This window comes from Balaenoptera physalus (assembly GCF_965194825.1).
Source record: "Balaenoptera physalus genome assembly, chromosome: 15".
In the NCBI taxonomy this organism is placed as follows: Eukaryota; Metazoa; Chordata; class Mammalia; order Artiodactyla; family Balaenopteridae; genus Balaenoptera; species Balaenoptera physalus.
In genome coordinates this window covers 85,060,262-85,073,980 of record NC_138894.1, presented here as the reverse complement: position 1 = coordinate 85,073,980, position 13,719 = coordinate 85,060,262, and the positions used below count along the sequence as shown (strand labels likewise).

General features: G+C 36.9%; 1 protein-coding gene across 2 annotated transcripts in view; it reads right to left on the bottom strand.

Annotated features, from left to right (window-relative positions):
* Nucleotides 1-13,719, bottom strand: part of SMC6 (structural maintenance of chromosomes 6) — a 76,952-nt gene that overhangs the window by 35,142 nt on the left and 28,091 nt on the right. For both annotated transcript variants that reach the window (XM_082426423.1, XM_082426424.1), the window contains exons 11-16: nucleotides 10,816-10,962; nucleotides 10,469-10,557; nucleotides 10,126-10,290; nucleotides 9,540-9,718; nucleotides 8,261-8,465; nucleotides 4,633-4,747 (exon numbers count right to left, since the gene is read on the bottom strand). In XM_082426423.1, the coding sequence (XP_082282549.1) occupies nucleotides 4,633-4,747; nucleotides 8,261-8,465; nucleotides 9,540-9,718; nucleotides 10,126-10,290; nucleotides 10,469-10,557; nucleotides 10,816-10,962 (900 nt within the window). The remainder of the gene's footprint in view (nucleotides 1-4,632; nucleotides 4,748-8,260; nucleotides 8,466-9,539; nucleotides 9,719-10,125; nucleotides 10,291-10,468; nucleotides 10,558-10,815; nucleotides 10,963-13,719) is intronic.

Genomic DNA, 13,719 nt, shown 5'->3' with positions numbered 1-13,719 from the left:
TAGGACTTCCAAAACTATGTGGAATATAGTGGTGAGAGTGGACATCCTTGTCTTGTTCCTGATCTTAGAGGAAATGCTTTCAGTTTTTCACCACTGAGAATGATGTTTGCTGTGGGTTTGTCGCATATGGCCTTTATTATGTTGAGGTAGGTTCCCTCTATGCCCACTTTCTGGAGAGCTTTTATCATTAATAGGTATTGAATTTTGTCAAAAGCTTTTTCTGCATCTATTGAGATGATCATATGATTTTTATTCTTCAATTTGTTAATATGTTGTATCACATTGATTAATTTGCGTATATTGAAGAATCCTTGCATCCCTGGGATAAATCCCACTTGATCATGGTGTATGATCCTTTTAATGTGTTGTTGGATTCTGTTTGCTAGTATTTTGTTGGGGATTTTTGCATCTATATTCATCAGTGATATTGGTCTGTAATTTTCTTTTTTTGTAGTATCTGTGTCTGGTTTTGGTATCAGGGTGATGGTGGCTTCATAGACTGGGTTTGGGAGTGTTCCTTCCTCTGCAATTTTTTGGAAGAGTTTGAGAAGGATGGGTGTTAGCTCCTCTCTAAATGTTTGATAGAATTCACCTGTGAAGTCATCTGGTCCTGGACTTTTGTTTGTTGGAAGATTTTTAATCACAGTTTCAAGTTCATTACTTGTGGTTGGTCTGTTCATATTTTCTATTTCTTCCTGGTTCAGTCGTGGAAGGTTATACCTTTCTAAGAATTTGTCCATTTCTTCCAGGTTGTCCATTTTTATTGGCATAGAGTTGCTTGTAGTAGTCTCAGGATGCTTTGTATTTCTGTGGTGTCTGTTGTAACTTCTCCTTTTTCATTTCTAATTTTATTGATTTGAGTCCTCTCCCTCTTTTTCTTGATGAGTCTGGCTAAAGGTTTATCAATTTTCTTTATCTTCTCAAAGAACCAGCTTTTAGTTTTATTGATCTTTGCCACTGGTTTCTTTGTTTCTATGTGATTTATTTCTGCTCTGATCTTCATGATTTCTTTCCTTCTACTAACTTTGGGTTTTGTTTGTTCTTCTTTCTCTTAGTTCCTTTAGGTGTAAGGTTAGATTGTTTATTTGAGACTTTTCTTGTTTCTTGAGGTAGGCTTGTACTGCTATAAACTTCCCTCTTAGAACTGCTTTTGCTGCATCCCATAGGTTTTGGATCATCGTGTTTTCATTGTCATTTGTCTCTAGGTATTTTTTGATTTCCTCTTTGATTTCTTCAGTGATCTCTTGGTTATTTAGTAACGTATTGTTTAGCCTCCATGTGTTTGTGTTTTGTATGTTTTTTCCCCCTGTAATTGATTTCTAATCTCATAGTATCGTGGTCTGAAAAGATGCTTGATATGATTTCAGTTTTCTTAAATTTGCCGAGGATTGATTTGTGACCCAAGATGTGATCTATCCTGGAGAATGTTCTGTGTGCACTTGAGAAGAAAGTGTAATCTGCTGTTTTGGGATGGAATGTCCTGTAAATATCAATTAAGTCTATCTGGTCTATTGTGTCATTTAAAGCTTGTATTTCCTTATTAATTTTCTGTCTGGATGATCTGTCCATTGGTGTAAGTGAGTTGTTAAAGTCCCCCACTATTATTGTGTTACTGTCGATTTCCTCTTTTATAGCTATTAGCAGTTGCCTTATGTATTGAGGTGCTCCTATGTTGGGTGCATTTATATTTATAGTTGTTATATCTTATTCTTGGATTGATCCCTTGATCATTATGTAGTGTCCTTCCTTGTCTCTTGTAACATTCTTTATTTTAAAGTCTATTTTATCTGATATGAGTATTGCTACTCCAGCTTTGTTTTGATTTCCATTTGCATGGACTATCTTTTTTCATCCCCTCACTTTCAGTCTGTATGTGTCCCTAGGTCTGAAGTGGGTCTCTTGTAGACAGCGTATATATGGGTCTTGTCTTTGTATCCATTCAGCGAGCCTGTCTCTTTTGGTTGGAGCATTTAAACCATTCACCTTTAAGGTAGTTATCGATATGTATGTTCCTATGACCATTTTCTTAGTTGTTATGGGTTTGTTTTTGTAGGTCCTGTTCTTCTCTTGTGTTTCCCACTTAGAGAAGTTCCTTTAGCACTTGTGTAGAGCTGGTTTGGTGGTGCTGAATTCTCTTAGCTTTTGCTTGTCTGTAAAGCTTTTGATTTCTCCATCAAATCTGAATGAGATCCTTGCTGGGTAGGGTAATCTCGGTTGTAGGTTCTTCCCTTTCGTCACTTTAAATATGTCATGCCACTCCCTTCTGGCCTGTAGAGCTTCTGCTGAGAAATCAGCTGTTAACCTTATGGGAGTTCCCTTGTATGTTATTTGTCATTTTTCCCTTGCTGCTTTCAATAATTTTTCTTTGTCTTTAATTTTTGCCACTTTGATTACTATGTGTCTCGGCGTGTTTCTCCTTGGATTTATCCTGTATGGGACTCTCTGCGCTTCCTGGACTTGGGTGGCTACTTCGTTTCCCATGTTAGGGAAGTTTTCGACTATAATCTCTTCAAATATTTTTTCAGGTCATTTCTCTCTCTCTTCTCCTTCTGGGACCGCTATAATGCGAATGTTGTCGCGTTTAATGTTATCCCAGAGGTCTCTTAGGCTGTCTTCATTTCTTTGCATTCTTTCTTCTTTATTCTGTTCCGTGGCAGTGAATGCTACCATTCTGTCTTCCAGGTCACTTAACCGTTCTTCTGCCTCAGTTATTCTGCTATTGATTCCTTCTAGTGTATTTTTCATTTCAGTTATTGTATTGTTCATCGCTGTTTGTCTGTTCTTTAATTCTTCTAGGTCTTTGTTAAACATTTCTTGCATCTTCTCAATCTTTGCCTCCATTCTTTTTCCAGGGTCCTGGATCATCTTCACTATCATTATTCTGAATTCTTTTTCTGGAAGGTTGCCTATCCCCACTTCATTTGGTTATTTTTCTGGGGTTTCATCTTTTTCCTTAATCTGGTACAAAGTCCTCTGCCTTTTCATTTTGTCTATCTTTCTGTGAATGTGGTTTTCCTTCCACAGGCTGCAGAACTGTAGTTCTTCTTGCTTCTGCTGTCTGCCCTCTGGTGGATGAGGCTATGTAAGAGGCTTGTGCAGGTTTCCTGATAGGAGGGACTGGTGGTGGGTAGAACTGGGTGTTGCTCTGGTGGGCAGAGCTCAGTAAAACTTTAATCCTGTTTTCTGCTGATGGGTGGGGCTGGGTTCCCCCCCTGTTGGTTGTCTGCCCTGTGGCGACCCAGCACTGGAGCCTTCCCGGCTCTTTGGTGGGGCTAATGGCTGACTCTGGGAGGGCTCACGCCAAGGAGTACTTCCCAGAACTTCTGCTGCCAGTGTCCTTGTCCCTGTAGTGAGCCATAGCCAGCCCCCGCCTCTGCAGGAGACCCTCCAACACTAGCAGGTAGGTCTGGTTCAGTCTCCTATGGGGTCACTGCTCCTTCCCCTGGGTCCCGATGCGCACACTACCTTGTGTGTGCCCTCTAAGAGTGGAGTCTGTTTCCCCCAGTCCTGTCGAAGTCCTGCAATCACATCCTGCTAGCCTTCAAAGCCTCTAGGAATTCCTCCTCCCATTGCCAGAACCCCAGGTTGGGAAGCCTGACATGGGGCTCAGAACCTTCACTCCAGTGGGTCGACTTCTCTGGTATAAGTGTTCTCCAGTTTGTGAGTCACCCACCCAGCCGTTATGGGATTTCATTTTATTGTGATTGCGCCCCTCCTACCGTCTCATTGCGGCTTCTCCTTTGTCTTTGGATGTGGGGTTTATTTTTTGGTGAGTTCCAGTGTCTTCCTGTCGATGATTGTTCAGCAGTTACTTGTGATTCCGGTGCTCTCGCAAGAGGGAGTGAGCACACGTCCTTCTACTCTGCCATCTTGAACCAATCTCCCTGATAGATTTTATTTTTAAATTCTAATATTGCTATCTACTAAAATTAAAGATTTTAAGTACCTTTTCACATGAAAATATTTACCTTAGAAATCTTATTTTTCATAGAAAAATGAAATCGTATTTTTTCTAAAGGTCTTTTACACCCTAGAAAAGATGTGAGAGAACAGCAAATTCCAATAAAAGATTAGTACACTGAATTATGTAGGGAAAGCCTGGAAATATTTAGTATTTTACTTCCCAGAGGAAGTAAAAAGAGGATTAGGCTTAACTGAGGCCTAATCAACCTTCCTTGAAACAGACCTTTACAAGAGGACTTCATTATTTTCTTTCAAGTATCTGTCTAAAATATGAGAGGGCCAAGCCCAAAAATAATTACAATATGAACTTGCAATTCACATATGCACATTTGGATGACTGATGTCATTGCCGCTCAGGTTCCATTAATGAGAAAAAGAGACTCTGTTTGTATTAATTACGGATTTGTTTTGAATTCCCTTGTTCCTTCTCAGCAAATTTATGCCAATAGATGAAACACAATATTGGTGATCTAATCTAACAAGTACATATCAATAGAAATATGTATACTGATGAAGAATAAACACTGATTTATTTTACAGAGCTCAAAGTTTTTTTAAGAAAAAGAATTCATAAAATATCAAGTACTTAAGCAGAATAGGAATTTATATAACCAACCTCAGTTTAGGAAATTTAGAATAATATAAAATACAGCAAGCATCTGGTCTTACTTTGATCAGCAGCACTGTCTCTATGCTTCTCATGTCAATTAGGCTATTTGTGACCACTGCATTATCTATTTCTAAAGCTGTCAGAACCGTTGGGAACTCTGGATGATAAGCAGCTCTAGGAGACAAAAATATATAAGGATTAACTTACCAAACTGTAATTATATATGTATATTTTAAAAATGGGTGACAAGATGATGGATAGTAACAAGACATGGAAAATATGTGATAATGTTTGAAAACATCTGTAATAGGTTTATTTTATTTTATTAGCAAACATTTATATAATACTATGTGCTAGGCACTGTTCTAAGCATATTATAAATACAGTTGACCCGTGAACAACACGAGTTTGAACTGCATAAGTCCACTTATATGTGGATTCTTTTTCAATGAATACAGTATGCACTGCAGTATCCGTGGTTGTCAGAATCAGCAGATGTGGACTGTGGCTACAGAGGGCCAAGTATGGGGCTTGAGCATCCACAGATTTTTATACCCACAGAGGGATATCCCTGCGGAAACCTGTATTAGCTCATTTAATCCTCAAAACAACTATATGAGATAGATAATATTATTCACTCTATTTTTTTTTTTCCCCAAATGAGGAAGCTTCAGAGAGTTTAATGAGTTCCCCAATGTCATAAAGGTAAGAGGTCAGGCTAGGATTTAAACCAGACAGCTCAGCTCTAGAACCCAGATTCTCAATCATTATGTCCTATTGCCTGTTATACTTAATCATTACAATTTTCTTAAATCTTATACTCTTATCATACAAACATAAAAGTCATTTAATTAAAACACATTGGGAAATGGCAATGGCATTCTTACTGCTTTCTTAGTTCTAGAATTCCAAAACAAAGAAATATGTTTGTATATATATGTTTTCCACTTATTCATTCATTAATTCAACATGTATTTACTGAGCACCTACTATGTGCCAGATGCTGTTCAGAGGATGAGGAGATAGCAGTAAACAAAACAGACTATATCCTTCTCCCCATGGAGCTGAAGGGAAACAGAAAAATCAAGAAAAAGTGGCATACCGTGCTTTTTCACACAGAAAGGTTCAGGAAAAGCCTTACTAAGGTGTCAACAGGCAGACACCTGAGGAAATGGGAGTTACATTAGCATACTGAAGAAGAGCATTTCGTGCCCAGGGAGCAGCATTTGCAAAGGCCCTAAGAGGGCTGTTGGAGAAGCCGGGAGGCCAGTGTGCTGTGGTGGACGAGCAGTGCTGCGAGTGCTACTGGACACAAGGACAGGAGAGTTGGCAAGAGGACAGGTCATGTGGGCCCGAGAGGTCGCAGTTAGGCCTAAAGAGGATGAGAACATACAGGACGATTTGAGCAGAGGAATGACATGGTCTGACTTTACTCTGGCTGTGATACTGAGAGTGTGGATGGAAGGGAACCAGAAGCAAAACTCACTTGAGATATGATAATGGCGTGAGCCAGGGTGGCACTGCACAAGTGTTTAGATCCTGGGTACATTTATAAAGTACAGCCAGTAGGATGTGGGATGGCAGAAAGAAGTCAAGGATGACTGAGGTTTTGGCTTGAGCAACTGAAAAATGGAGATGGGGATGACTAAAGGAAGAGCAGTTTTTAGGGTGGATCTCAGGAGTTTGGCTTTTAGATATGTTAAGTTTCAAATGTCTTTTGGACATCAAAGTGGAAAATATAAATTGAATGTATTATATTCTGGAGTTCAGAGGAAAGAGCCCAGCTAGAAACATAATGTGGTGATCATCCGTGTATGGACTATATTTAAAGCCATGAAACTGGATGAGTTCACCCAGGAAGTAAGTGCTGGGAGTAGGTACACATGGAGAAGAGGTCTGGAACACTGACACTGGAGGTTCCCAAATGAGGAGAAATAAGCAGAAGACATTAAAAAAGAATACCTAGAGATGTGGGAAAACAAGAAGAGTGACATCCTAGGGACCAAGTAAAAAAAAGTGTTTCAGGAAGAATTAAACGATCAACTGAATCAAATACTGCTGGTAGGTCAAGTCAGCGAGGAGGAAGGAAGGACGACAGAACCAAGCCCAGCAAGGCTCACTGGCGCCTGGACAAGAGCTGCTCTGGTATGTGATGAAGCTATAAAAACTTGACTGGAGTAGGTTCAAGAAGGAAGGGGAAGAGAGAAATTAGTGACACAGACAACTCGTCTGAGAAGTTTTTCCTGTTAAAAAGAGGCAGAGAAATAGGATAGTAACCTTAGGACAGAGTTCAAGTGGAAGTAAAAACAAAGATAGGAAAGAATAGGGGGTGGGCGCTCTAGAAACATCAAGCAGTGTCAGTGAAACAACGCAGGGAGTGAGGGGAGAGAGGATAGGGAGCCCGAGTCTAAGAGGGAGGGGACGTGGAAGGGGACTGTGGTGGAACATAGGCTCTGGCCAGTCCACTGAAAGCACAGGTTTCTACGCTAGGAAGGAGCAAGTATTTTGGAGCAGGCACAGGCCACTGCTAGGCAGGGCTGCTCCCACCAGCTTGCTCTAAAGCACCCCGTCACAACCAACCCTTCCTTTTGCTCTACTTCCCTGGGATGCACTTCATATTTAGTTTATATCACAATTAGCTGCCCGCTGAGAGATGCTGTAAAATCAGTCGAGGAAAACTAAAAGTAGGCAGGAATAGTAGCAATAATGTGTCAGTAATGAGATGAGGAAAGGACAAGTATGGAATAGGCTCACTAAACAACATAACGTAGAAAGCCTAAAGAGGACGGGGGGGACACAGGAAAAACCGCACATCAAATTCCAGGCGAGCACGGTGAGCCTCACTGGTAAGAGGAATTATAAGACAAGATGATTTGATGATCCTCATTAAGCTCAGAAGAAAGCTTGAATAAACACGCGATTTCCAAAGCCAAGTAAAAGGAAAAATACCACAGTCAAATTAAATATAGAAAAAACATGCTTAAAATGAAGGGCATTTTTAATGTTTCCAAATATAAGGCAATTGAAAAAAGCAAAAATTGGATTTATAAGAAAAAGTGGAGTGGGAGAGAAAAGAAATTTTAAAACAATCTGTTAATAGGAATATAAATATATAGGAATATATATATATATAGGAATATATATATATAGGGATATATAGAGAGGACTATATATATGTAGGAATACACACACACACATACATGTGTATCTTTAAAGGTAAAGTGATTAGCTAGCCAGCAGCTAAGAAAGAAGGCAGTTTGGGTATGGTGCCCTTGAGAAGGTTTGTTAGGGTCATTAAAGAAAACAATCACAGCTCTTTATGGAATCTGTAAACCACCTAGAGCTGAACTGTGAGTAATGAGTGCCCAAGTTCTTCCGTACACCCTCCCTCTTAACGTGGCCAGGTCTGCACCATTCCCTTCTTCAGTACAATTTCTAAGCCACACAATGTCTATTTCCCAGTATGTCTCCCAAAACAGAGCTCATGTAAGGACCTCAAAGGCAGGGAGTATCTCTCATTTATCTATGTATCTCCAATGCCTAAGATTCAAGTTAAAGACGTGGCCTGATGGAATTTTACAAATCAGTAGTGTAGATATGGTTAACATTAAAAATGTTTTAATGTCTTTCTGAGCTTGCACATAACGAAGCAAAACCAGAAACAGTATTTAATTACTGATGCCTTACCTGTGTCTTACATCATACACATCATTCCGAAACTCAGAAACTATTATCTGTGGCCGTGAGGTCCCTGGTGGGTAAAACCTTTTCATCAGTGCCTGAAGCACTCTTTCATCAGCATGATTATGGCAACAATAGGCTTGCAGAAGTCCTTTTAAGCAAGATTCAATAGCCAAAGCAAGCTCAGGGTCCCGAAGATGAATGCAAGCTCCTAAAAGTGAGAGAAAATTATTAAAAAGCCCATAAATACTTGAAATATTAATGTAACTATCTTTATAATAGTTCATAAATGACTTTAAAATACTTTCATATGAAGCAATTTAAATGATATTATAGATCTTATTTTAATCAAATGGGAAATACCCCATTCCACTGGATACACTGGGGAGAAAACCCACCAAATCCTGTGAAAAGCTGTCTCGCTCTAATGTAAATCAACAGTATTTTTCCTGCGTGTATATATATATAATACTATTCCAGCCTCTGAATGGTGTTTTGAAAATCAAGCCAAAAGGGTTATAGACTCTTCACTATTTTCTGTAAAACTGATTAATATTGAAATTTTAGATTTAGAGAGGGAAAAAAATACCTCATCTATTGAAATGGATCCTGGTATAGAGGTACATATCATTTAAATGAAGAGATATTACTACAATACTTAATACAGTACATAATACTGTACTTATACAGTACTTTACTAAAAAAGTATATTTATATTTATAGCATCATTTTCACCTAATGATGTACAGAATTAGAGATAACTCCTCAGAACTCAATTGATTTTTTTTTCTCATGTATATATGAGGATAACTAAATAACCTCAGGCTTATAGCTGAAAGAGGACTTAGAAGTAATGTTGTCCAACCTAAACAGAAACTTAAAAAGACAAATCATTTTATCAAGTTTTACACAAAACTCAGGTGATTGGCCTTTTAACTATATCTTGATATCACTGAATTTTCCTACTAATCAATTACATGCAAATTAGTTCATTGATTTATTCATTCAGAAAAAATATCAAAACCAGATTATTCAACTCTATAATCACTTTTCCTTTTCCTAAGTTCTCTTTCTTTTGGCTTTTTTATGCTTAAAATATACAAGAGGAACGTTACAAAGTTTAAAGTGATTTTATCATTATTTCTTAAAATATGTACAAAGTCTACATATAAACTACATGGTTGTTCGATAACAGCGTTTTAAAATTATATTCAACAGACTCCTTCCTGAAAATAAAAATGTACTTCTAATTTTTATTATACCCTGACTAATTGGTGACAAATACCTAAAGGGCCTACAGGTTTATAGGTAAAATGCCCCCGTCTGTAAGCATCATCTATGGCTTCCAGAAGAGCTGGAACATGAGGGCCAAATCTTTTCAGTCGATCAGTTTTACTATCTTTCAATTCTTTCAGTTGCCTCTGATTATAGTTCAGTGTATTCTTCACATCTAACTCTTCTCTCCTACAAAATACAAGTGGAAAAACAAAACAGATATGTGATACAGTTAAACAGAAATACTCAGTCTTTTCCCCTAATACCTGCATACCAGTGAATGACACAGCTGACCTAAAAACTAAAAGCGGATTTCTTCATTTGAAAACAATTGTGTTACCAGGAAAAAATAGTCAGAAGACTTCAAAACTTAGCATGGAAAAAAAAAAAATGCAATCGTGACGAGGACTAGAAATCCCAGAAACTGTCCAATTCTACAAGTTTAAGAAGTCTTATTAGGAAAGTGATTTTAAAAGATCCCTTATTATGCGGAAGAAGAACAACAACAAAAAAAACATGCATTCTCTTTTCATATGAAGAGGAAAACTAGATGATTTTCAAATAACTGAAAAAAGTATAAGAATGTGGACACTTACTTAATTCTGGTATGTTCTTCTTTGTCCTTTTCTATGGCTTGCTGAAATTGTTCGATCTCTTGATTGATGGAAATTTCTTGATCCTGTAAGACCTTTACTCTTTCTTTTAAACAAGATATTTTATTTTGCCTTTCCAACCGTTCAGGTTCCAAAGACTGATCAGCACTAACGGTAAATAATACAAAGTGGAAAATGTTCAATGAAAAACCTAACATTTAAAAAACATAAAGCAATGTGATAAAATTCCTTTAGCAATAATACAGAAAATAAAATATTCCATTTCACCTGGATTACTTTATTACAAAATGAGGTAACTATGAACACTGCAAAGTAACTACCTTACCTTTTTCTCAGTTCTTCAATTCTTTTGCAAAGCTGCTCATCATCTTTCTTTAATGCTCTATACTCATTTAGGGAACGGTTGTACAAAACCTAAAAAAAATTAGACATACTTTAGTAAAATGAAAAAACAAATACCCCATTCAAGACCACTTTTGCCAAATCGTCAAATCAGAGGTTGAATATATGCAGAAATATATTTTTAAAACAACATACATATATGGCCATATGAAATCATTACACTTTTTAAAGTCTGAAAGCAACACAATTACAAAAACCTCTACTTTTAAAAATAAATGAACAGTATTTATAGTTGATATGCAATTTTTAATACTGGAAAATTTCTCTCACCTCAGCTTCATTATAGGTCCTTTTCTTAGAAGTAAGATCTGCTTTCAATGCCATACATTCTGGTGCTCGTGCATTTGTCTCTTGACTAATCTTTTCTAGTTTATCTTGAATATCCTTGTATTTTTTTTCTGCTTCATCAAGTCTGACCTTTAAGAAAATAACATTGTTGGAGTATATTTTATTTTTCTCCAATAAACAGAAAAAATAAAAAAATAATTATATATGGTTCACATTTCAAACTTAATTTTGCTCTAACTAAACTTGAGACATTAATTAGGTAAACAAACATAATTATATAAAGTGTTAAATATGTATTTTTTTAATTGAAATATTGTTGATTTACAATATTATGTTAGTTTCAGGTGTATAGCAAAGTGATTCAGTTATACATATACATAGATATATATAGATAGGTACATATCTATGTATCTAGCTAGCTAGCTAGCTAGCTATTCGTTTTCAGATTCTTTTCTATTATAGGTTATTACAAGATATTGAATATAGGTTCCCTGTACTATACAGTAAGCCCTTGTTGTTTATTTTATATATAGTGGTGTGTATACATTAATCCCATACTCCTAATTTACCCTTCACCCCTTGCCCCTTTGGTAACCATAAATTTGCCTTATATGTCTGTGAGGCTGTTTCTGTTTTGTTAATAAGTTCATTTGTATCATTTTTTAGATTCCACATATAAGTGATATCATATAATATTTGTCTTTCTCTCTCTGACTTACTTCACTTAGTACGATAATCTGTAGGTCCACCGATGTTGCTGCAAATGGCAGTATCTCATTATTTTTTATGGCAGAGTAATATTCCAGTGTGTGTGTGTGTGTGTGTGTGTGTGTGTGTGTACCACATCTTCTTTATCCATTCATCTGTTGATGGACACTTAGGCTGCTTCCATGTCTTGGCTATTGTAAATAGTGCTGCTATGAACACTGAGGTGCACGAATCTTTTTTAATTAGTTTTCATCTTTTCTGGGTATATGCCTAGGAGTGGGATTGCTGGGTCGTATGGTAACTCTATTTTTAGTTTTTAAAGGAACCTCCATACTGTTCTCCATAGTGGCTGCACCAATTTACATTCCCACCAACAGTGCAGGAGGGTTCCCTTTTCTCCACACCCTCTCCAGCATCTATTATTTGTAGACTTTTTGATGATGGCCATTCTGACTGGTGTGAGGTGATACTTCATTGTAGTTTTGACTTGCCTTTCTCTAATAATTTGAAATGCTAAAATGTATTTTAATTCCACATTTAGCTTTCCAATAAATGTGCTATCTTCTGGGGATACAAAGATATAGTAACAACTGTCTTCAAGTAACACAATTAAAGGGAGGTAGACACAATTTAGCAGAGAAACAAACATGCAAATAGATCATGCAGTTTGGACGCAATAATGCTTAAGTAGGGTATGTATATTTATAATTGTGAAAGCACGAGGAATAATTTATAGGTCTGTCAGAAAAAGTTAGGAATGCCTTCAAAGAAGCATTTGAGCTGAAACTTGGAAGATTAATCAAAATGTACCAGGAAAAAAGCTGGGGAAAGGTGTTACCGGGAGTTGGAAAAGCATGTGGAAAGGCATTAAAACCATTTTAAGAATTAAAATTATTTCTGGAGCTTGAACTGAGAGGGTAGTGGTGGGAGATGAGATGAAGGGGTAGAAGGGCTCTGAATTCCATGATCAGCTTACAACTTAATCCTCTAGATAACAGGGAAACAAGATACGAAACTATATGTAAATCTATAACGAAACTATATGTAAATCTATATGTACAATCACTTTGGAAGCACGTGGAAGGCAAGGCAAAGGGAAAAATTAAAGGAGATGATGTCAGTAAGAAGTTAATGTAATGTTCTGGGACAAAAATAATTAGGGACCAAAATGTCGCACTGAAAATAGGAATAGATTGGAAGGGACAAATATGAGAACTATTTAGATCAGAGATCAGCAAATTTTTTCTAGAAAGAGCCAGATAGTGTATACTTCAGGCTTTGTGGGCTATAAAGTCTCTGTCACAGCTATTCAACTAGAAATGCTAAGTTTGAAGTGTCTGGAACATGTAGGTAAAGATGGGAAGACAAATATTTGAACCAAGTGCTCAGGATAAATGTTTGATTAGGAGATACAGATTAGGGAATCGTCAATATGTAGGCTATTTAGGAAACATTATATAGAATGGTAGTGTAGTTCTGTTATTTAGACATCAGTAGTATAATCTCTATGTGTTTTATAAAAATTGAAGTTGGTCTAGGTGTTATACAAACTAAATAGAATTCATCTATCTTCAGTTTAAATTAGGTTAATACAAGTTTAAAGTCTGCTTTAGACACTATTTCTTCAGAAACCTTCAATAGTTATTCTATAATCAATAAACAAGCATAAACTATGTGAAAGGTTTTATGTAAGACATGGTGGGAAGGATATAAATACAAGATAGTCCAAACCCTCCAGAAATTTACCATTTACTACATAGTCTGGCCAAATACTTAAGGAGAGCAAATAGCCACAGAACTAAATATCATCGAACCTCAAGATTTTCCTCTCCCCACTTGAAAAAAAAAAAATGAGTGTTTATTACTAAGACTGGATTTCACTTTTAGATTGGGGAGTATCTAAAGAGGAAAGCAACACGGTCTTCCCCTATGACAAGCTAAGAAATGAAGCTGAGAAGAATTGAATGAAAATTTCAGAATATTCTCTCAGAAATGAAAATCTAAGGTGAGAGAGGTAGGTGGGGTTGAATTTCCATTTACTACCTGAAGAGGGAATAAGAAGTTCAGCCCAGAGATCACTAAGTAAATGTACTGTCTTCATCATTTCTGTTACTTTTACACAGTCATCTATTACCTTTCACGGATTAATGTCATAACCCTTAAAAGGAAAAAGACTGA